The sequence below is a fragment of the Leguminivora glycinivorella genome, chromosome 24 (genome assembly GCF_023078275.1).
Source record: "Leguminivora glycinivorella isolate SPB_JAAS2020 chromosome 24, LegGlyc_1.1, whole genome shotgun sequence".
NCBI classification, from domain to species: Eukaryota; Metazoa; Arthropoda; class Insecta; order Lepidoptera; family Tortricidae; genus Leguminivora; species Leguminivora glycinivorella.
The window spans coordinates 1,707,047-1,733,269 of record NC_062994.1 but is presented as its reverse complement, the minus strand read 5'-3'; the positions used below and the strand labels follow the sequence as shown (position 1 = coordinate 1,733,269).

Below are 26,223 nucleotides of genomic sequence, written 5' to 3'. Positions count from 1 at the left end.
CCGTTTCCTTCGTCAATTACAAAGAGTGGCTCTGAAGCTTTGACAGTTTTCGTGTGTATGTATTATTTTAACGAAATTAGCCGCTGTATGTAGACCAGTAGTTAGTTAGTAGGACATCAGACTATAATTATTCACCAGTGGCCGAGCCCGGAATTGAAAATCGAGTCTTTAACTTACAAGTACAACATCTGTAGGGGATTATTTTACTTCGATATCTTTAAATTATATATGTGGACTGTATTCGATTAATTTTATAGCTTAACGACACGAACGACACGACAAGAAATTAGGGAATTTAAGATAGGCTGGGTCAATTGTGGGAAGCACTCACCTTGTTCGGCTGTAGGCGACGATGCAGCAGTCGGCGGTGGCTGGCCAGGCTCCTCGAATCTCGGCTCGTCCAGACTTACCTTGAATCCGAGTTACCTTAACCAGCTCAGACACCGCAAATGGAACAGGCGACGTGCTTCTTCAATCGATCAGCCTTCCACAAACTCACACACGATTTTTCACGTAAAAAAAAGGTAATTCTAGATTTAACCTGGGAGAATATTATATTTTACTTTAATTTCGAAAAGGCTTGGAAAAGGTTAGCGCGACATGCTCCTCGAGACGACGCGGGAAAAAGAGAGTGAATCGACGGTTATATTTTTTTTTACTTTTTTGCATAATGTTGCCAGGCGAAATTATTTTTAATATATTTTTAAAGCTACAATCCTTAACAACATCTTTACCACTAAACGCGCGGGCCGCGGCGATCAGGTGATTTAGTGGTAAAGATTTTAGCCACGTAAACTAAAGACCCGAGTTATAATCTGTTCTTCTTTAGTGTATGATATTTCAGTTTGTGACAGCTCTGTCTGTTCGTCTGTCTGTGCGCCTGAACGTTCAACGTTCCCGTCTGTAAATATTTACGCGTGTCTCAGGGACGGCTAAAATGGCGCTTAAATACAATAATGCCTTGAATAAAATGAAATGAAATAAATATTATATGACATTCTTACACGGCTTGACTGTCCCACGGTAAGCTCAAGATGGTCTATTTTATGGGTAGTCAGACAACGATAGATATACATAGTACATGTATAAAGACGTATATATGTATATACACAAAAAACATCCATGACTCACGAACAAAATATCCGTGCTCATCAGACAAATAAATGCCCTTACTGGGATTCGAATCCAGGACTCGATCGCGGCTTAGTAGGCAGGGTAACTACGCGATAAAGGAATACCTGTTGATAGCATTTAAAAAAGGATTGTTTTCTTCCTAGTGATGTAAAAAGGCCTGGGGTTCGCTTTGGCAACTAATACCAGGACTAAGCATAGTCCCTCTTGGAACTAGCTTAGTCTTCTTAGTATAAGGTGAAATACCCCATAATGGACGGTGATGTCATTATGGACAAAAAAACACAAATCCTTAAAAATAAGTATCTAAAATTAGTTTCTAAAAACTGACGGCTATGTACCATAAACTAGAGTTGTAGAGCTGTTTCATTTTGAAGTTTCAATTAATTCGGTTATTTCTGAAGGATTTGGCGACAAGATAAAATTCATCAGTTTACTGAAAAAAATATCAAGACGAATTCTTAGTAATGTTGCTAAGAGAGTTGAGTTCATGTATAAAATAATAAAAAAATAATACTCGGTGTAAACTTGAATGCGTTTTACTTACTGCATTAAGCATGAGATAAGGTATAAAACATACTAGTTTGTTTCTCCAAAGATATAAAGAAATGGCGTTAGTTTGCGAGTGTCCATTACTGGAACCGAAAAACTGCCTACCTCCTATGATGGACAAGGAACAATTTACAAAACCAAAATTTACAAGAAACAATCCTATGTTAAAATAACTCAAACTAATTGTGTTTATGGTATACAAAATTGACTCATTGAGTATCAGTTGGCTTTAAAAGTAAAATTTTAAACTTATTTCACTGTCCATAATGGGGGATCCATTACTGGAGAACTGCCGTCCATAATTGGAGAAAAAACACCTAGTTTTAATTTGTTAAGTATGAAGAAACTAATAGGAGTATCCATTCTGCAATACGCTTGAAATGTAAAAGAAGGATAGGACATTCAAGATTTAACACGCTTAGCGGTAGAATTTTTACATTTATGAGTGAAATATCAAAAACAGGCGAATTTTTTTCTTAAACTGTCCATGATTGGGTCCGTTACCTTAATTACGATATTTTCCTTCACCGAAATGCGACTGGCAAATATCATATGACATTCAGAATCACATGAACATCATCAATTTCAAATTTTTAGGGACAAAATGGATGCTCCATCTAAAAATCTTCGATTGATAGAAATGACAATCGCTCTAAGCAGGTTTTTTCAAAATCATACACATTTTGTTTTGTACAAAAACCATCAGGCGGGCTGTACGCAATACGTAGTTTAAAAATAGCTAAATTTGACTGTAAAATATAGTTGCTTTGTCTTTTAACTTCAGTCGATAAATAAATAAATATTATAGGATAGTCTTACATAAATTGACTGAGTCCCACGGTAAGCTCAAGATGGCTTGTGTTACAGGTACTCAGATAACGATATATATTATAATATACAAATACTTATATACATAGAAAACATCCATGACTCAGGAACAAATATCACACAAATAAATGCCCTTACCGGGATTCGAACCCGGGACCGCGGCTTAGCAGACAGGGTCACTACACGCTATGCCAGACCGATCGTGAAAAGCGCCAGCATAGATAAAGCGCCATTTTACCGCTTTCCTGATCGTTTGATCAACCGTTTGCCGGATGCTTATGAAACTTATTGTTATAGGTCCAGGAATTGAGATGTTAACCCGTAGACAGATATACACACTAAATATAGGTTTAAAGAGCTATTGTTATCCATCTTTCATAAAGTAATTAAACGATAAGGTGCATTAGGGTAATGCCGAAAATCGTCTAATTACGAAAGTCGCATAAAAATCACATTTTTTTTTATATATACTACGTCGGTGGCAAACAAGCGTACGGCCCGCCTGATGGAAAGCGGTCACCGTAACCTATGGACGCCTGCAACTCAAAGAGTGTCACATGCGCGTTGCCACCCCATTAGAAACTTGTACATTCCCTTTTGCTGTGTTTAATACACAGTAAAATGGAGTGTACAAGTTCCAAGGAGGGTTCGGGTTGCCGACAACTCAAAGGATGGAATAAGTCAGTTCCCTAAGTCCTCCCGTCATCAGCACACCGCACCCTCGTTGAGCTCTGGCAGCCTTACTCACCGGCAGGAACACAACACTATGAGTAGGGCTAGGGTCTAGTGCTATTTGGCTGCGGTCTTCTGTAAGGTAGTACCTCCACTTCCCCCCCAGTTGGGCTCTGCTCTAGATTCGAGCGAGATGATATTTCCATCATATCAAGATTCCCGCATACCGATACGCATTGGACCGGCAATCCAAGGATGTGGGTTCGAGTCCCACGTTGGCCAGAGTCGATCACTGTTGATTCTTTCATTGGGATTGATATCTGCATTTAAGTATAATTTATAATCCATTTGGTCTTGTTTTCATTTATCGCCACTCGTTACGAACTTCCTTTTTTGCACTTGCACCGTATTATCGTATATTTACCTAACACGCCTCAGATTTGACAATTTGGCCCATATTCTTAGATTATAATTATGTGTCTTGATATGTGTTAAAATATTAGCGCCATCTAGCTGAGCGTCCCCCAAAGGGGTTATGCCATTTAGACCACCGTACCTTTTCCTATATAGTTTTGAGGTAAGGTGCATTGGGGTAATTTCAAATCACAGAAATGCTCGGGTAATTTCGAAAGGGGAATCTTGATATGACGGAAATAATGGTGATTTTATGTGACTTTCGAAATTAGACGACTTTCGAAATTACCCCAATGCACCCCACGTTTTTTTCTTAGACTGTAGCTGGATACGGAGATTTGATACGTAAACTCTGTCAAACAAGTCTGTCAGTAAATAAGAACAAAGAAAACTATATGCATCCTTTTCTTTAGGGTGCTAAAGAAAAGGATACCTATAGTTTTCTTTGTTTTTATTTACTGACAGACTTGTTTGACAGAGTATAGTTACATATGTCTTTGTTATTATTTAATACCTTCACCAAAACTAATGGATTCAAACTTTTAACACAAACCTTACTTTTGCAATCCGTCAAAGTCTACGATTTGACGTCTATCATTCAATCATTGTGTTATCAATTGTCAACCAACATTGTTTATTTTGGTATTTTCAACTAAATTACAGTAAAAGCCTGTTCGCATTATCGGACGGTGCGAACAGGCTACAACATGTCCGAGAAGAACAGTCAGAACAACAGACAACATGAGACAAGTCAGAACAGGCCAGATGATACAAGTTACTGTGATGTGTTCCTCAGTTCACAGGAAGATAGAGACAGGTAGGCCTTTTACCCCCCTTTTGACCACCCTTTTGTACATTAATACATTCCGAGATGGGCTGCCAAGAGGTTCAAAAAAAACTTAACATCACCACACCAACAGGAATAACAAAAACGTGTTAAGTACACAGCAAAAAGGAGTGTACAAGTTCCAAGGCGGGTTCGGGTTGCCGACGACTCAAAGGACTTCCCTAGGTATTTCCGTCACCTGCACACCGCACCCTCGTTGAGCTCTGGCAGCCTTACTCACCAGCAGGAATACAACACTATGAGTAGGGTATGAGTAGGGTTTTGACGACCGGTCTGGCTCAGTCGATAGTGACCCTGCCTGCTATGCCGCGGTCCTGGGTTCGAATCCCGGTAAGGGCACTTATTTGTGTGATGAGCACAGATATTTTGTTCCTGAGTCATGGATGTTTTCTATGTATATAAGTATGTATTTATCTATTTAAGTATGTATATCGTCGCTTAGCACCCATAGTACATACAAGCTTTGCTTAGTTTGGGGCTAAGTTGATCTGTGTAAGGTGTCCCCAATATTTATTTTATTTAAACTAAAGCAATTTTGAAAGTAACCTCATTATTTTATTTACAGATCATTTTCCAAACTATACCACGGAGATGTCAGCGTACTCGGAAAAATATGGATCTGCACGCTCCGGGCGTTTCTGCTAGGGTTCCAATACCCATCATCAGGATACACGAAAACTCCGAAACAAGAAGAGAAAATCAAAGTTTCCAAAGTCGTCGTAGAATGTCCCACAGAAGACAATACTGATGCACTTCTTCATAACATAGTTCGTCCTTACGTAAGCATGATAAGAAGCGCCTGTCAAGGAATAATGGATGTTAGTAAAAGAACTATCAGTGATGTCCAAAACGAAATCAAGAATGAAGTTGCAACAAAAAAAGAAAGTATAGTTAAGTATTTTAGAGGCGAAGAGAATTATACCAGAAGAGTTCAAATGGTTGCAAGTGGAGGTATGCTAGGGTATTTAAAACCTGGTGGTTTGCCAACAAGATTCTTCTGTGCTGCTATTGGACTGGCTAGTACAGGGATGTTGTGTTTTCCTAAAGAAACTGATGCTACGATAAGGGAGGTCTCTTATTTTACTGGAAGAGCAATCAGGAATGGCTATTATTTTATGACGGACAGAAAACCTCCGGATGATCTGCATTTTCGTGATGTTTTTAAAAGTGATTCTGAAAAGTAAATTGTATTGTTTAATAAATTGTTTTTGATTGTGTTCAGTTCCCATTTAATTGTCTACGCAAAATCTTTCACATGATGAGTAGTCACACTTGACAGGTTAAGACAGGTGTAGCTGCAATCAATAGTGTGCAACAAGGGGAGGAAGTTGAATATTACCAACGAGAGTAAGTTAAATCGCGACGGCTTACCGGAGCGATTTAAAGACTCGAGTTAGTAATATTCATGTTCCCCGAGTTACACAAAATGTTTTTCATCACACTCGCAATGTAAAAAATATGTAAATAGATGTAAAAAAGTTAAGTACGGTACTAGAAATTTCATTATTCCCTTGGGAGAACGATTTTTCTATAACTCACGCTCCGCCTGCGCGCAATAGCACATTTAAAGTGCGGGTGTGATGAAAACGTTGTTGGCAAAAAGTATGTACAGTCACCGGCATAAATAACTGATGATTTTTGTACCTTGTCGCTTTTAATCATTTGACAATTTCGTATGACATTTGAAACACTACTTTAAAGTGACAAGGTACATAAATCATCAGTTAAATAGCTACCTGCTATATTATGTAACTGGTGTATGTAATAATCTGTCAAGCCATAAATAGGTTATTTGTTTTGCACGTGCCAATATTAATACCCGAGCAAGCGAAAGATTCCAATGTTGAACCGCGAGCGTAGCGAGTGGTTCATTAAAGCTGAATCTTGAGTGAGTATTAAGTTTTTTGGTAATGTGAAGTTTTGTTTTCATAGGTATTTTGGTTTTGATTATGAGTAAAAAGTTTGCTACCTATCCATGCCATATTTAATTTAGACTGTGGACTGTCATTCTATGACAATGTCATTTCCATAGAATTTTTGTAGCAAAACAGGATTAAAATGCAAAAAATACCGAAAAACCATGACAATATTCAAAATTACAAGGAATATAATCAAGTGAATCAACAAAGAAACAAAAATCTATATGTAGCTGGTAAAATAAGTGGACTAGCACTTAAAACTATTTTGAAAACAGCTAAATCCTGTCTCATACCGACTGTAAATGCCGCTGCTAAAGATGAGCCACCTCAGAAACCACCACCAATGAAATACAAAGATCTACCGATCTATGATAACCCTCATCATCGTTGGAAAGAGTACGAAAACGACATAAACAAATGTCCAGACAAAAAAGTGACACACGAATATCTTCTACCAACAGTATCAGAATATCGCAAGCAGGTATCTGGAGCCATCAATGGTGGTGTAGCCGAACTTAAAGATACTTACAATGAGATTTCTAGAGACTATAGATCTGCTGAGAGGAGGATTTTAAATATTATGAGAAGTCCTGATTATTATAACCAGCGTTTAGCTTTAGTTGGTGCTGCAGGATTAACTGGTTTTATAAAAGGGAAGACGATCCCTCGCCGTTTATTTTTATCAAGTGTTCTCATGTTTGTGACAGGTTCTATGTGTTTCCCAGCTGAGACAGATGAGGCTGCCAGATCAGTCTTTTATATGCTTGGGAAAGCTTTTGTGCCTTTATACAACTTCTATTTTGGAACTGACTGGTTGGTGAGAGAAAGGGTTCCTTGTGAGAGAGACCTCCCTTCATTACCCACGTCGCCTGCTAAGCCTTTTCCTGATTGTACGCCGAAAAAGTAGATTTTGGATGGTTATGGTTTTGAAATATGAAACATTATCTGATTTTGGAAATATACAAATTTATTTGAGTATTTTTGGTTTTTCATTTCGGATCCTATTGGGTGTAATTATTTTTAAAATCGGGACTTAATCACGTATGACTACATATTAAACTGACCTCCAACGTTACAGGGACGGCGTTGTCCCCGTGGTCTCGGAGAAGACTCAAAAATAATTATGTGTAATAATCGTGAAAGTTTCAATCAGTGTCTATTGGGTTTGTTTTACCACTTGCAGTCATATTTGGATCACGACAAACCAGCTCTGAAAAGCACATCTCGGACACTGGCGATCAAATATATGAAAGAGGCGCGTTCCTAGCACACATTCTAAGCTCGTGTAGGTGAACGCGTACCAAGCTTGTATGAGTGAGATATGACAGGTTGACTGTCCGCGTTTTTGACAGGCGGTAACAGTGAGGTAACCGAGAGCCGGTCAGCGCTTTCAGCGGGGAGCGGGAGTGGCCAATTGGCCATACTGTACGATAGTACTCTTTATTATACTGTGCCATGGGATACCACTGGCCCGTTTCTCGAAAGGTACAAGCCTTGTATTACAAGTGCACGAACTGTCAAATCGTATGGGTTGTCATGGAAACACACTTGTAATACAAGGCTTGTACCTTTCGAGAAACGGGCCACAGGAGGATGATGATGATGATGTTAAGATATAAGTTGTTGAATGGCTTGTCGAAGGATCTAGATATTGACGTTTTCAATTGCTCAATCCTTAGTGTAAGGCGCAATGTAGTCAATCGTTGCTTCTAAACAGCATGCTGCATGTAGTGATGTGCCAGTCTGTTGATGCCTTGGAGTCTAATCTGTAATTTGTAATACTTTGTGTCTGGTCCACGTTGTTCATTCAACTGATAATTGTCTTACTTATATGTTCTACCCAATTATGTCAACATAATGTATACTTAATGTACATTAGTATCAAATAGGTATTCATTCATTATAACTATCTTGTTTCTTACTTCGAGTTACTTAATACCACTTAGGATATCCAATGTACTAGATATCTCGATCACATGTGCATGTGTATTGTGTATCATAATTTAAAGTACTGTGTAAAAACTATCCATCCAGTCTCTATTTGTGAGTTCCTATAATTGGCTCTGTATTGCTATTCTAAATGTATATTGTATCATTCATAGCTGTTGGAATTCCTTGTATAAATAAATAAATAAAAAATAAATATACGTATAAGAAGCTTTCAGTGACGGAAAAGTACATATGGCTGACAAGCGGTCGTTCCGGCGATAAGCGTAAGCAAGCGTCAGCAAGCGTAAGTGAGCGTAAACAACAATGAGCTGTAAAAGTAATCGAGTATTGTCTGCGCATGTCCCGAACTCGGGATTACTCCTATTGTTAGTATGTTTAGAGGCTGGAAGAGACAAAGAGACAGACAAATTATAATAAAAATTCAAGTACTTACCTAAAATACGCAATTAATTATTTCTCTCAAACAACAATAGGCGAGACGACTAAAAAAAAAAGTAATTAGTCCATCAGTTGATAAAGAATTTAGGACACGTATTTCTTTTCTTTTTTCTCGTAAACGAAAAATGACGACGGTACAGTGCGTTGAAGTTTTGCGTGACGTCACGCCTAGGTACAATTTTTACTTAGAAGAGTTAGAAGTGACGTCACAAGTCCCCACTCCGGAACTTTGATACTCTATATCTTTGTATTTTTCAATTAATTAGAAAAAGCGAAAAATATGTGTTCAGTATGTTTGAACGATTTAACCGACGGACTAAACAGAACACCATTTTTTTATGTAGTCATCCCTGTTACAATCCATACTTCTATCATTTTAATATTATTAATGGGAAAGTGTGTGTCTGTTTGGTAGTCCGCCTGTCATGCTAAAAAAACGAGATATTGACGTGATTCTTTATGTGGAGATAGTTGAAGGGATGGAAAGTGACATAGGCTACTTTTTGTCTCTTTCTTCACTTCCCTAAAACGGGGAGAGAAGTTTGTATGGAGAATTCCACAATTTTCGAATTTAACTCGAGAGCGAGGGAAACCACGAGCAAAAGCTAATACATACTAATATTATAAATGGGAAAGTGTGTGTCTGCTTGTTTGTCCGTCTTTCGCGGCAAAACGGAGAGACGAATTGACGTGATTTTTAAGTGGAGATAGTTGAAGGGATGGAGAGGGACATAGGCTACTTTTTGTCTTTCTAACGCGAGCGAAGCCACGGGCAAAAGCTAGTATATTATAATTGAAAATCGGTCTGGATTAGTGGATAGGACCCTGCCTGCTAAGCCAAAAGTCCTGGGTCGAATCTCGGTAAGGATTATTTGTGTAATAAGCACAGATATTTTTATTTTAGTTCCTCATAAGTGTTGTCTATCTACAGTATAAGTTTAAGTCTCTAGCAGAAAATGTTATACTCTTGTCAAACCAAAAAGCCCTGACACATCTAGCACGATATATCTCGGGCGGTCCAAGATAAAGAGCTATTTGAGTGAAACAATGCCTCAATATAAACACATGCTGTAACTGCTTTCACTGATGATGTCCATCTATCGTTACTAAATTCCTGTTCCATTCACATTGGAATACTAACAATATGACATATCTATATTAATATTATAAATGGGAAAGTGTGTGTCTGTTTGTTTGTCCGTCTTTCACGGCAAAACGGAGCGACGAATTGACGTGATTTTTTAAGTGGAGATAGTTGAAGGTATGGAGAGTGACATAGGCTAACTTACTAACTTTAGTCGCGGGCTATTAAGCTAGTAAATTATAAAGATTGTTTTACGGCCCAGCCACGACATTGGTCTAAGCGCGACAGCGGTGAGCGGCAGCCGTACGTGCGAATGAAAAGTCCCATCGCTGTGTCTCGCTCCAATGTATGGCCGCCGCTCACCGCTGCCGCGCTTAGCCCAATGTCGTGGCTGGGCCGTTAGATGACAGTAGAGTACCTACATATATGTAGATACTAGCTTTTGTCCGCGACTTCGCTCGCGTTAGAAAAAGACAAAAGTAGCCTGCGTCACTCTCCATCCCTTCAACTATCTCCACTTAAAAAATCACGTCAATTCGTCGCTCCGTTTTGCCGTGAAAGACGGACAAACAAACAAATACACACACTTTCCCATTTAAAATATTAGTATGGATGTATACATATCAAACAGTATTGGAATGACCCCTTTTTGATAATAACCTAACCACAAAATTAAAATTTTGAAAAAACCCCCGACCGCGACCTGGTGGACCGATTTTCATGAAACATGGCTAAGAACACTCCCGACTAACTCAGCTTACAGACAAAAAAAACTAAATCAAAATCGGTTCATCCGTTCGAGAGCTACGATGCCACAGACAGACACACACACAGACAGACAGACAGACAAACAGACAAACAGACAGACAGACAGACAGACAGACAGACATACACACAGACAGACACGTCAAACTTATAACACCCCTTCGTTTTTGCGTCGGGGGTTAAAAAAGCAATAGATCAAATTAGATTTTGAATGTACATAATTATTTCTCCGAACTGAATATTTGTATATATGTCGCAGGGAAATGGCCAAAACAGAGATTTGATCAAATCTCTAAGGGATTTGATCAAATCACGCAGGATGTCAAAATGGCGAATCCATTTCATCATTTCTCTAGAAAATTTCAGTCATTTGACTAAATCCCTGACTCTGTTTAGTGAGATCACAAAATCGGCCAATAGACACGCTTAGTTTTGTCATTTCACTAGATTTGTTTAGGGATTTGATAAAATCCTAAACAAAGCTTAAAATGTTTAATTTTAAATTATTTTCACATTTATTAAAATATTTTGTCTTTTCACTGAACTTGTTTAGCGAAATGATAAAACTAGTTGACTTTATAAGCTCGTTTCGTCAAGTTACTGACGTGGTTCGAGGATTTTATCAAATCCCTAAACAAATCTAGTGAAATGAGAAAACGTGGCGTGTCTATTGGTCGATTTTGTGATTTCACTAAACAGAGTCAGGGATTTAGTCAAATGACTAAAATTTTCTAGAGAAATGATGAAATGGATTCGCCATTTTGACATCCTGCGTGATTTGATCAAATCCCTTAGAGATTTAATCTAATCTCTGTTTTGGCCATTTCCCTGCAACATACTCGTATATACAAATAGGAATATTCATAGCTTATTTGTACAGTAATTTTAAACCCATTATCTTTAGAAACTTCAAACTTCTCTTTATCAGATTCAGAATTTCATTCAAAATATTCTCATTGGTGTTTAATGTACTGAAATTAATGATATCAGTTGATAACTCACTGTATAGAAATACCTTCAAAGCAGTAAAAGGTACCTTGGTACCAGCAAAGAAGATCGAATATTATAGAGAGTTGTCGAAGTAAAATGTGTAATCAGTGATTACTAATCACAGTGCATAGACTGCAATCTCTTGACACAGGCTTAAAACTTTTGAACCTCAGTTTTGACAATTTGGTCCATATTCTTAGCTCGATATGTGTTAAAATATCAAATAATAATATTAGCGCCATCTAGGCCACCGTACCTTTTTCTGTATGGTACTGAGGTACGTTTTTTTCTTAGACTTTCTCTGTCTATACGGAGTTATATATGTCTTTGGTACCACAGATATAGGAAGGAAGGAGATTGTATTGAATTGTATTGAATGTCCTGTATCCTACCAATGAGTTTTTCGAAACTTATGTGCGACATGTCATTTGATATTTGCCAGTCACTTTCCGGTGAAGGAAAACATCGTGAGGAAACCGGACTAATTCCAATAAGGCCTGGTTACCCTTTGAGTTGGAAGGTCAGATGGCAGTCGCTTTCGTAAAACTAGTGCCTATGCCAAATCTTGGGATTAGTTGTCACAGCGGACCCCAGGCTCCCATGAGCCGCGGCAAATGCCGGGATAACGCAAGGAGGATGATGACACCTGTCTCCTACACAACAACTTATACTAGATTCTATGTAGATCCAGGACGCTTTTATAGATTCATTATACAATTTAGTCATTTGTTATACAAGGGGGCAAAGTTGTATTTTAACGCCGAGTGTGGAATTGAAAAACGAGCAAGTGAAAGGATTCTATAGTTGAACCACGAGCGAAGCGAGTGGTTCGAGAATAGAATCCTGAACTTGCGAGTTTTTTAACACACGAGAAGTAAAATACATTTGCACCCGAGTGTAACACAAAACTTTTCCCCTCATTATAGCGAGGAAACTACAACGCAAAAAATGCGTTTATCACTGCTTCCAGTAGTTCCACAGGTGGTAAATCATCTTTATTACTAGATTCACCTACTTTTATCAATTTTAAAGCAGTTATTTTGACTTTATTCAAGATCAAATTACTTTACCCACTAGTGGATAAAATGCGTTTTTACCCGCTGGTATTAAATTAATGACAAAACACGTGTTTCCGAGCTAGTGAGGGGAAAAATTATTAGATATGTTATGATTAACAGATTTTTTTTTAAATTATAAATGAGCTTACTCTTGGCCACAGACTAGCCAAAGTGCCTACGATGGAGTGAGCTCGCCCAGCAGATGCCTGTTCACCCTTGATTTGAAGATTATTTTGAATCATAAATGGTATAAATATTTGGTTGGTGTACATCACAGTCGTCATCAAATGTATGAGAGCGACGAATATATGTATGTATATGCTTAAAATAAATAAATAATGATTAAATAAATATTATAGGACATTTTTACACAGATTGACTGAACCCCACGGTAAGCTCTAGAAGGCTTGTATTGTGGGTACTCAGCAACGATTTATATAATATACAAATATAATATAGAAAACATCCATGACTCAGGAACAAATATCAGTGATCACACAAATAAATGCCCTTACCAGGATTCGAACGCGGAACCGCGGCTTAGCAGGCAGGGTTACTACACGCTAGGCCAGACCGGTCGTCAAAAAGTATCTGGCCAAGAAGTATGTTTTAGATAATTTTATCAATGTTACCATGTTTTACATTTTTGCCTTAATACTACCTATCTATTTAATACTATACATTTCTCACGAAGACAAGTCATGTTATGTTCAAATTTTTAAATATCGATTTACCGTCTGTCACGTCTATTTCTACACATCTCTCAAATAATTTTACTCAAAATTCAAAAATCAACTTTAAGACATTACAATAAAGCTTAAAAATCTTAGTAAAATCTAAGAGAGATACGAGGTTCGGTAAATAAATGAACCTGTATGCTTTACGTATAGTCACGATTCTGACACACGATTCGATGTTCCAAATTTAAATAATATGGTACCACGAACAACGTTCCGCTTAGTTGTCCATCCATTGGCTCTTTTGTATCAGTTTCGAAGTGACTGTCTCATACTGAACCGTCGATGAATAATGTATGTTTGAAGTGTTTGAGTTTTCCGAGAGTTTGATAATGATGGAAGCGATTTTTTCAAAGATGGCCGATTGTTAAGTATAACAAATGATGATAGGTTTTCTCTAGCACTTTTACTTCTGATTTGTGATTTAAGGCATGGGCTAAATGTGTCAAGAGCGATCATTTGTGCCGAACGTTCTTCGTAGTAAGTAGTTTTAAATTTTTAAAATGAAACTGAAGCGTTGCAAGCAGAATTTTTTACTGTACAATTTAGACAATATACCGACTTAGATAGAAGTCAGCTATGTAAAATATTGGTATCTAAACAAATAAAAATGTAGCGCTTGAATGTATGTCACCGTAATAACTTAGGTAGACTGAACCAATGAGGAGGCACACTGACAATAATTTATCCCGCCAGGCGGCGCCTGTGCAAGTCTCTAGGCATGTCACTGTAATTAATATGTGTGAGAGAGAGAAAACATATCATCTTCTCGCTCTCACGTATGAAATTCATTATCTGTGCAATGGACTAATAGGGTGGCGCCATCTGTCATACCTTTGAGTGTGCCTCCTCATTTGACTACTTATGTTTCAAAATATTTTTCCCCTCACCAGCTCGGAAACACGTGTTTTGTCCTTTAATACCAGCGGGTAAAAACGCATTTTATCCACTAGTGGGTAAAGTAATTTGACCTTGAATAAAGTCAAATTTGCTGCTTTAAATTGATAAAAGTAGGTGAATCTAGTAATAAAGATGATTTACCACCTGTAGAACTACTGGAAGCAGTGATAAACGCATTTTTTGCGTTTTAGTTTCCTCGCTATAGTGAGGGGAAAAGTTTTGTGTTACACTCGGGGTCCATATCGGGTCGCATATATTTTTTTGTAATATCTTCTATGCGCATAACAACTTACGGCATCATCATCAATGTGCATACATATAGGAAATAATATTATTTTTTGTCATACTTCTTTTGCTCTAATAATTAGTGTCATACTTAATAGATGTCATATACTCCTTATTCATACAAACTTAGATTATAATAATCAAATGTCATACTAACTATCAGCACACTTATCAGGTTTGATAATTTGTTTTATACATAACGATTTTTAGCATATTTATTATCAGCCATAATAGTTCACTATAACACCTTGAAACATTTTAATTTTTTTGTTTTAATTAAGTACAATTTATTACGCATAATATTACTTAAATTATGAATTTTTCTAAAATTTTACAATTTGTAAATTGTTTGTTTGGTCACAGTTCTAACCTAACCTAAACCTAATTTAAAAGCGGTTCGTTGTTGTGTAGGGTCGCAGTTCTAACCTAACCTAAACCTACTCTGTATGCCGTTTGTTTCTGTGTGGTCACAGTTCTAACCTAACCTAAACCTACCCTGTAATACGTTTGCTTATGTGTAAATCAAAGTTCTAACCTAACCTAAACCTACTCTGTAAACTGTTTGTTTTTGTGTGTGGTCACAGTTCTAACCTAACCTAAACCTACCCTGTAATACGTTTGCTTATGTGTAAATCACAGGTCTAACCTAACCTAAACCTACTCTGTAAACTGTTTGTTTTTGTGTGTGGTCACAGTTCTAACATAACCTAAACCTAATATAAAATCCATTCGTTGTTGTGTAGGTAGCAGTTCTAACCTAACCTAAACCTACTATGTAAGCTGGTCGTTTTTGTGTGTGGTCACAGTTCTAACCTAACCCAAACCTACTCTGTAAGACGTTTGTTTCTGTGTGGTCACAGTTCTAACCTAACCTAAACCTACCCTGTAATACGTTTGCTTCACTGTTTGTTTGTCGATGAAATTGTCGTCGTCGCACCGTCATATGAGATTTGAGTTACTTATTAGTACATTAAATTCGAGCCTAAACAGAGTTATAAATGGAACGTATTATGATTTTTAAATATATGACTTCTTTTTTGTATACAATATTAATACTATGCATAGTAATACGTCGAAATAAAGACAATTATGCTCAGCAAACTTATGACTTAAAATTTAATAAACATAAAAAATATTGCAATAAAAAATATGACATAACACAGCTATGACGTAAAACAGCTATGTTCAAAAATTATTCTGACTTCCAAGTTTTATGACATACAATGTTATGTAAATAGTGCTCTGACAAGTGAAAATATGACAATAGTTTATAGGCCACCAGAATGTAACCCTTACACTCGGGTGCAAATGTATTTTACTTCTCGTGTGTTAAAAAACTCGCAAATTCGGGATTCTATTCTCGAACCACTCGCTTCGCTCGTGGTTCAACTATAGAATCCTTTCACTTGCTCGTTTTTCAATTCCACACTCGGCGTTAAAATACAACTTTGCCCCCTTGTATAACAAATAACTATTTTTAGTCAGGAAATGCTTCAGGGGTAGGAAATTTTTCTCTAAGCTAAGCTACGATTCAGACATATCTTACTACTTGTATTTAAATTAATGTTAAAAGTAAACAAGTGTATACTGAAGTATTACTACTTACTTCATACTAAGTAGTATTAGATGTTTATTGATTTAGTTCTTACTAGTTTATATGATTTAGTGTTAAATATCTAGATGTTTAATAAAAATAACCCTTTGTTTTTCTCAGCAAACATATTATTACCGAACGAAAATGCATATTGCACAGAATACAATGCCGATAGAAACGTTGATGCGCGCACAATGGCCGCTGCCGGCGAAACGATAATATTGTTATACGATTTTCGTTTTTAAGTTTCACATTGTTGCTTGCAAGTACAGCCTTTGGCTAAACCTAATAATATTGTTTGCACTAGATACATTATTATGTATGTTTGTATGTAATTTGCGTGAGAGATTACTTGATTGTAATTAAAAAAAATATTTTGCGACATTAAATGACTTTTTTTGTTACTTCCCGTCTGTCACAATAGGCAATCGCTAATTTAATACCTCACAACAACAGTCCAGACCCCAAAAGAAATTAGGAACTTAGTTCAGAAATTATTTGTACAAATTTTCAAAAAGTATTTAATGTATCAAGGATCATTTCTGGTCAGGTCGAAGCTTCAAAAGGGTAGGGTACTTATGTACTGAAAAACGTCGTAAGATACACGTTTGAAGAGGAAATTCATAACTAGTCTCGATTTCAAACACTCCCCTCGGTCTTCGCTCTTTTCCGCACTTGTATCATAATGTACTATTTCAGTATTTGTCAATGTCTTTACCATTCCATTACTGGTGACAATTCCATTACACGAGCGGTTACTATACTAAGTAGTATAATAGTGTCCCAATGCTTAGCAAAAGTCTTGCTTGTCCACTCGTATCGCTTTCGTTGAATCTGAAAAGAAAAAGCAACATATAAATATGTAGTTAATACATTTTTTGGACATAAGTAACTTTGAAAACTTTTTATATACAGATTCAGATTCAGATTCAGGGGGTAACTCCAGCCAGCAGATCCTGCTGCAAGGACTAGGAAGGGGAGACTACAGGGGGAGGAGATTTTGATACGCAATAGCGCTGTAGCACACCTCGGACACTGGCGATCAAATATATGAAAGAGGCGCGTTCCCAGCACACAGTCTAAGCTCGTGTAGGTGAACGCGTACTATGCTTGTATGAGTGACATATGACAGGTCGACTGTTCGCGTTTTTGACAGGCGGTAACTGTGAGGTAACCGAGAGGTTGTGGGCGGCACTTTCAGCGGGGAGCGGGAGTGGCCATACTGTACGATAGTACTCTTTATTATACTGTGGCTGTAGGCTCACGTGACTCTGATGATTGAGCCTAAGAGGCAGCGAGTCGTTGGATATGTCTGCGTCACATCTCACCGACTAAGACTCGAACGCAGAATCAGACAGAGTACGTTTGCAAACCGGCTCATTGCGCAGCAACCCCTGCTGCCCCGCCGTAGGCCCCCGCAGCCTGTCCAAGACACCAGAGCACCCAGTAGATAGGGTTGGGAATGTAAGGTTTGCAGTCAGGATAGTAGGAGAGACGGGAAATTTGGAGCCGACCCGAATACAAATAATAACTTTGAAAACTTTTTATAAAAAAAAACTTGAAAGAGACCAATCTAAGTGCCATTTAGTAAACTATTAAAACTGTAACTTTTGTTCTTAAACTGTTATTTCTTATTCAAATCACAACGAGTCAAATAATACGAAATATCTGACATTCAACTCAATTTATTCAAATGATGGTCAAGTGCGAGTTGGAACATGCAATGAAGAGTTCCGTACTTCGTTCTTATTAAGAAGCTAGCTTTTGGCCGCGGCTTCTACCCCCTATTTTAGGGGAGTGGAGAGTTAAAAAGAGACAATAAAATTTTGAAAAACCCCCGACCGCGACATAATGGTCCGATTTTCATGAAACGTGGCTAAGAACACTCCCGACTAACTCAGCTTTCAAACAAAAAAACGAAATCTAAATTAGTTCATCCGTTCGGGAGCTACGATGCCACAGACAGACACACACAGACAGACAGACAAACAGACAGACAGACAGACACGTCAAACTTATAACACCCCGTCGTTTTTGCGTCGGGGGTTAAAAAGTAGCCTATGTCACTCTCCCTTCAACTATTTCCACGTAAAAAATCACGTCAATTCGTCGCTCCGTTTTGCCGTGAAAGAGGGACAGACAAACAGACACACACACTTTCCCATTTATGTAGAAATTTAATTTATCGTCACTCGTTTCGAACATCCCCTTTTTCGCACTTGTATCGTAACATATCGGTATCACATTGCAATGACATGAACCATTCTTGCTATTCGTTACAGATCCCTAAAAACCAAATCAAAAATCGAACAGTAGTCAGTCATTACCACAGAACACAAAATGATACGCTCGAATAACAGAATCGATTCATACGATTCGAATTAGCATAAATAGATAATCGAATCGATCAAAATCGCTTACGAACCGATCGTTAAGGTAAACGGAACCTTTTCTGCGAATTTTTCGAATTTGGATTACTTTTTAATAGGGCCATGATTCACCATACAAATGTCCTCATTTCCCCCTCGGATATTACATTATAGAAATAGTTTGTAGAAATAGTGTGTTTAGTTTGTGTCGGTAGTGACGGTGACCCTGCCTGCTAAGTCTCGGTCCTGGGTTCGAATCCCGGTAAGGGCATTTATTTGTGTGATGAGCACAGATATTTCGTGACTACTTTTAAAAAATCTCGTATCTCAAGCTGTTCCTCAAAGTTAAAACGTAGTAAGTCCATATGCATTCCATACATACTTACAACAATTTTCTTTTCATTGACAGACGAAGATACAAGTTTTTTTAAAAGTAGTGACGATTTGTTCCTGACTAATGGATGTTTTCTATGTGTTTTCTATTTAAGTATGTATATCGTCGCTTAGCACCCATAGTACAAGCTTTGCTTAGTTTGGGGCTAATTAAGTTGATCTATGTAAGGTGTCCCCAATATTTATATTTATTTATATTTATTAGTTATTTGTTTTACAAGGGAGCAAAATTGTTTAAACGCTCGTGCTAATACCCAAGCAAGCGAAAGATTCCAATATAGAATTTATGTGCTCCGCCTACTTCTTTTGGATTACGGGTGTTTGATGTATTTAGAAGTTTTAGTTATTATTAACTAGCTTTTTCCTGTGGCTTCGTCCGCGTACTAATCTAATCTTGTTTTCCCATACAAAATTTGAACCCACATTTCCCCCTCCTTACGAGGTAAATTTTGAAAAATCCTTTGTTAGTGCCTCTGTACACCTTATAAGGAACCTACGTGCCAAATTTGGATTCTCTAGGACCAGCGGTTTCGGCTGTGCGTTGATATGTCAGTCAGTCAGTTTCTTCTTTTATATATTTAGACTAGCGTTTGCCCGCGGCTTCACTCGCGCTAAATTATAAAATTGCGTAATGCTCCATATAAACTTCTACCTCCTATTTTAGGGAAATGGGGGGTCAGAAAGGGCCAAAAAGTAGCCTATGTCACTCTCCATCCCTTCAACTAACTCCACTTAAAAAATCACGTCAATTCGTCTCTCCGTTTTGCCGTGAAAGGCGGACAAACAAACAGACACACACTTTGCCATTTATAATATTAGTATGGATTTCTTATACGAACGCCCGATAGCACTCCAGAACTAGAACGCGGAGTGTAGGGTAGTGCGCATAGAGAGTTACATGGCAACCATAGACTACGGAGACTGCTTACAATCAGGGAAGAAAACTTGTTTTCCACAGTAATGTACAAAATCAAACGTCAAAGCCTTAGCTATAAAGAAATACATTTATTTATAATATTAATTATCGAAAGAAACGCGCTAGTAGCATAGCGGTAAGTACGTGCGACTTTTGTTTCGGAGGTCGCGGGTTCGAACCCCTATTCGCACCAATGAGTTTTCTGAACTTATGCGCGAAATGTTATTTGATATTTGCCAGTCGCTTTTCGGTGAAGGAAAACATCGTGAGGAAACCGGACTTATTCCAATAAGGCCAAGTTACCCTTCGGGTTGAAAGGTCAGATGGCAGTCGCTTTCGTAACACTAATGCCTACGCCAAATCTTGGGATTAGTTGTCAAAGCGAACCCCAGGCTCCCATGAGCCTTGGCAAATGCCAGGATAAACTGAACAAGTGTGTGGCATCCCTTACCACTTCTTTATGTTATTTGTTTTGACATTTGCCGTCACACATTTGGCACTGACTTTAATGTTATGATTAGGGTCCTCGCACACTAATTATTCCATTTATTATGTATGGAAACGAATTTAACAAAAAGCGATATACAGGATGGTTCCTGATGATGAACCTAACTGCGTGTCGAATTTAACGGAAAAACAATAAAAACACGGTGTATATTTTCGCCCGCACTTGTATACCCCTAACCCCTATGCATATTATTACCGTAATGTAAATCCAATATCAGTTCATTAGATAATATTAATCCAATTTGGGTAAAAATTAATCTTATTACCGTATACGGGTTAACATGGGAACTGGGTTAATATATAATATGAATATTATTTATATATGTGATGAGCACAGATATTAGTTTCAGAGTCATGGATGTTTTCTATGTATTTGTATCCATACTAATATTATAAATGGGTAAGTAAGTGTCTGTTTGTTTGTCCGTCCTTCACGGCAAAACGGAGCGACGAAATTTCGTGATCTTTTTAAGTGGAGATAGTTGAAGGGATGGAGAGTGACATAGGCTACTTGTCTCTATCTAACCCCGCACTTTTATATAAATAAACTCATTGAACCATTATATTGTTATTTTAGCTTTGTTATTTATTACAGGACAGACAGACCGACAGACAATTTTATGCAAAACGAATTCCAACAGAGTGGGCAGCTAAATACCGTGACGAAGAGGGCTTGCGGTGACAAAATAAGAAAAAAAAACCGGCCAAGAGCGTGTCGGGCCACGCTTAGTGTAGGGTTCCGTAGTTTTCCGTATTTTTATCAAAAACTACTGAAACTATAAAGTTCAAAACAATTTTCCCAGAAAGTCTTTATAAAGTTCTACTTTTGCGATTTTTTTTAAACTATGGTTCAAAAGTTGGAAGGAAGGGCACATTTTTTTTACTTTAGGAGGGATTATTTCCGAAAATATGAGCATTCTCAAAAAATGGTTTTAGTAAACCCTTATTCATTTTTAAATACCTATCCAACAATATATCAGACGTTAGGGTAAATCTCTTTATTTACATCGCTGTATCGCAATGCTGATACGTTGTGCAAGGAAGTCGCCAGCTCTTCGGTCACCAGTTAAAAATGGGTTGAAATGAAAAAAAAAAACACTCCCCACTTTACGTGTAGGGGGGGGGGGTACCCTAATAAAACATTTTTTCCCACTTTTTATTTTTCATGATTGAAATACATATACATACCAAATTTCAGTTTTCTAGTGCTAACGGTTACTGAGATTATCCGCGGACGGACGGACATGGCGAAACTAAAAGGGTTCCTGGTTGACTACGGAACCCTCAAAACTGTTAAAAGTAAGTTATTTTTACTCTTGCTATAAAAAATAACCTAACCACAAAATTAAAATTAATTAATTTTAATGTTGTGGTTAGGTTATTCATTAAATTAATTAAGAAAAAACCTCCGACTGCGACATAGTGGACCGATTTTCATGAAACATGGCTAAGAACACTCCCGACTAACTCAGCTTTCACAGAAAAAAACTAAATCTAAATCGGTTTATCCGTTCGGGAGCTACGATGCCACAGACAGACACACACACAGACAAACAGACACGTCAAACTTATCCCGTCGTTTTTGCGTCGGGGGTTAATTAATCGTAAATTCGTAAACGTAAATTATTTCAATATATTACTCAACTTCTCCTTTACCACGTGAGTCACACGGTTCCTCTTGAGCGACTTCACTGCGCTTACGCACCCACAAAATACAGGAGCTAGCCAAGATGACGATCGTTCGCAGAAGAATGAAATGCAATAGACTAGTTTCCTACTAGTCAAATCAGCTTCTTTTCAACAACTGTCAAACCGATTTGCTAATATGTAATACCAAAGACATATATAACTCCGTATAGACAGATAAAGTCTAAGAAAAAAACGTACCTCAATACCATGCAGAAAAAGGTACGGTGGCCTAGATGGCATTACACCTTTGGGGTACCTACGCTCAGCTAGATGGCGTTAATATTAATATTTGACATTTTAAAACATATCAAGCTAAGAATATGGGCCAAATTGTCAAAACTGAGGTTCAAAAGTTTTAAGCTTGTGTCGAGAGATAGCAGTCCATGCACTGTGATTACACATTTTACTTTGACAGTAACTCTATAATACTCGATCCTCTTTGGTAATACTGAGGAATGACGTCACGACATATATTTTTTCTAATTATGTGGTGCTTTATTTTATGCAGTGCACAATAGTTATTTGTTTTACAAGGGGGCAAAGTAGTTGTTTAACCGCACGTGTCAATATTGATACCCGAGCAAGCGAAAGATTCCAAAATTGAACCGCGAGCGTAGCGAGTGGTTCAAAAAGTGGAATCTTGAGCGTTGCGAGGGTATCAATGCACGAAGGTTAAACAAACTTTGCCACCGAGTGAAACACAAAATTTTTCACCACACCAACACCAACAAAATACTGACTATAAAACATCAAAATAAATGAAATCTATCAATTTATTCAATATTTATGATTCAAAATCATCATTTATAGGTAAAATCTAGCAGCCAGATGAAGACATCGAGTTAAAATTCGTATGAAATTACTTTGCCCCCTTGTGGATAAAATGCAATTTTGCTATCTGTTTTCGAATAGCAAAGAAAGCCTTTACCACTTGGTGTGGTGAAAAATATTTTATTTTAAGTATAGGAAACTAGCCTATTGTGCCCTACACATGGAATAATTAGCTAAGTTTTGGCAGGTTTTGGCTAAGCCCATAGTATCAAAATGTAACTACTAACTGGGCTTTTTCCAAAATAAATCCCGAAAATCGAATTTCACCAGATCTGGACGTGTCTGGGCTCATTCTTCTCAGAATCACGAGCTGATTCGATCCCGACGATAAAAAAATGTGTCCTCAGTTTTTTTTTTCTTTACGTCACGATTTTAGTATGAACTTAGTACGAGCGTGACGTATTGGAAACTCGAATTTTGTATGGAAATTTTGGGACACATTTTTTTATCGTCGGGATCGAATCAGCTCGTGATTCTGAGAAGAATGAGCCCAAACACGTCCAGATCTGCCGAAATTCGATTTTCGGTATTTATTTTGGAAAACACCCAACTACATAAGTTCATGCGCAAAAGGTACCATTGCTTATACCTTGATATTTTCCTTAATATCTCGTTTAAGAACACATGCTTAAAACTTTTTTTTTTTTTTTTTTTTCATTTATTTAGGAAACAAACAGTCACATACAAAAGTGTTTAAGTTCTTAGATTACAGAAAGACCTATAGTTCCATTTACTATAAAATACAAGTAATAATATAACAAGTGTCGAAACAGGGCTTGTGCGGCATTGCCCGCAAATAACATAATGAACAGGGTGATATAATTCTAATACACAGTTAATAAAACTTTCTTATAATAGAAAAAGGGTCCATCTATTCTACATACAAACGAGTTGATTACCTACAAGATGTTAGTGCGAAAAGATTTTTTTTCGTATTTTTACAGAAACGTGCGAACTTGTTTATATTTATCTACTTATACATATTAAGTGAAGGAAAACATCGTGAGGAAACCGGACTAATTCCAATAAGGTCTAGTTTACCCTTCGGGTTGGAAGGTCAGATGGCAGTCGCTTTCGTAAAACTAGTGCCTACGCCAAATAAAATAAAAAATAAAAATATTTTTATTGCCATAACTATCAACACAAATATATGAGAAAAAATTAGAAACAAAATGGATAAAAACTTAAACAATGTAGCAGGAAATAAGAATAATCAAAAACCTAAAATTAACATTAACTACATCTTAAACTATATTTACAGTTACACATTTGGTAGGCTTAGGCAATGGGTACCCGTCTCAACTTGTTGCCAGATATATAGGTACATATACCCAGTGCTGGTTTTCAGATGGGGAAATCTTGGGATTAGTTATCAAAGCGGACCCAAGGCTCCCATGAGCCGTGGCAAATGATACGCATTAAGTATGTGTATCGTCTAGTAGATACCCATAGTAAACCTTACCCAAATTAAATGAAATCATTTCATTTGATATTCAAATCATATCGATATAAATACTAAAAGTTACCTATTTTAAATTACTGGTATAATAGTTAAAGTTACAACAGTATGTGATTGGTAACTATTAATAATTTCGTTCGTCTGTCTTTACGTTACGTAACCCCGGGCTTTGTTTTTGATGGATAGACTTAGGAAGCTATAGAAATGACTCTCAAAAAATTATGTGAATGAAATAATTGTGACACTTATAGATAACAAGCCTATATAATACTTATTTTATAAAAATAACTAAAAGTTTTTACTGAAATCTTTGACTGAAATCTTCTCGAGGCTGAGGCGTAGGGTTAGAGAGGTATCTATTTCAGTTTATAATTTATACATAGAATAAAAACTGTATTCATATATTATTGTTCAAGTTCCAACATTACAAGCCTTATTTATTAAAAATTTATTCAACCAACTTACATTTACAGCACAGTGTTAAACATGTAAGTTATAGGTCATAATATCATTTTTTTTTACTTATATATAACTAGAATAAAATAAATAAATAAATATTAGGGACACCGTACACAGATCAACTTAGCCCCAAACTAAGCAAAGCTTGTACTATGGGTGTTAAGCGACGATATACATACTTATATACATAGAAAAAACATCCACGACTCATGAACAAATATATCTGTGCTCATCACACAAATAAATGCCCTTACCGAGATTCGAACCCAGGACCGCGGCTTAGCAGGCAGGGTCACTACCGACTGAGCCAGACCGGTCGTCAACTGAGCCATACCGGTCGTCTAGAAGTATTATATATATAAATAAATAAATATTACAGGATACTCTTACACATATTGACTGAGTATTGTCGCTAATCGCTATTGAAAAAAAAAAACAAATCAAATAATATTTAATAAAATAATTTGATTTGTTCCCTGCATTCATAACTCTACCTAGAGCCGTTTGTAACCCACTATTACCCCTCTAAATACAGCTCCAAAAAAACGGTAAACACAGCCCACGAATTCTATGATAGCCTGTAACATATCATTATATGTGTAATCCAGTTTTATTATATACCGACTTTTGTAAAAAAACAGCTGTTTAAGAATTCTTATAGTGCTGTCACTCATTTAATTTTACAAGCTAGGATTATTTATATAAGACTAGCTTTTTCCTGCGGCTTCGCTCGCGTCAGAAAGAGATAAAAAGTAGCCTATGTCACTCTCCAACTCTTCAGTTCATCATTCTCCTTGCGGTATCCCGGCATTGTTTCAGATACTGGCTAAATCCATGTGTTATTTTAATGACCTCACCTCACATTATGATCCTGAACCTTTAATAGTATTTTATGCAACAGGCGTTTAAAGGAGGTCAAAAAGGACGAGTGGCGTGGGTAACAATTTGAGGCGAAGCCGAAAATTGTTATTAAGACGCCACGAGTATTTTTTGACTCAGTTAAACACCGTTGCATATAATAGTTTTTCTACGACAATGCACTTAGTTTTTAATAGTTTTCTTGAATAATTTTGGTGAAATTCACACTGTTTCCTGTATTTCGACGCAAAGGTTTGCACTGTCAGCTCAGCTGCCCAAAGCATTCCCGCGCACGCGCGCAGTATCGTTATAACAATACGTTGCCATGGTTACAGAGCCAAACAATGCGTTTTCAGTTTTTTCGATACTGCGCGCATGCGCGGAAAGCCGGCGGACGGTGGCTTTGGGGAATAGACTTTTATGTAGGTTCAGATTCAGATTCAGATTCAGGGGGTAACTCCAGCCAGCAGATCCTGCTGCAAGGACTAGGAAGGGGAGACTACAGGGGGAGGAGATTTTGATACGCAATAGCGCTGTAGGCTCACGTGACTCTGATGATTGAGCCTAAGAGGCAGCGA

The 26,223-nt window shown here is 37.3% G+C and overlaps 1 protein-coding gene across 1 annotated transcript; it reads left to right on the top strand.

The window, feature by feature from the left end:
- The first annotated feature begins 4,222 nt into the window (after positions 1-4,222).
- On the top strand, positions 4,223-5,628 carry LOC125238962. The gene is made up of 2 exons (XM_048146462.1): positions 4,223-4,414; positions 5,010-5,628. Exons 1-2 carry the CDS (start codon positions 4,305-4,307, stop codon positions 5,626-5,628), a joined length of 729 nt encoding a protein of 242 aa, XP_048002419.1. The 5' UTR covers positions 4,223-4,304.
- The last annotated feature ends 20,595 nt before the right edge of the window (positions 5,629-26,223 follow it).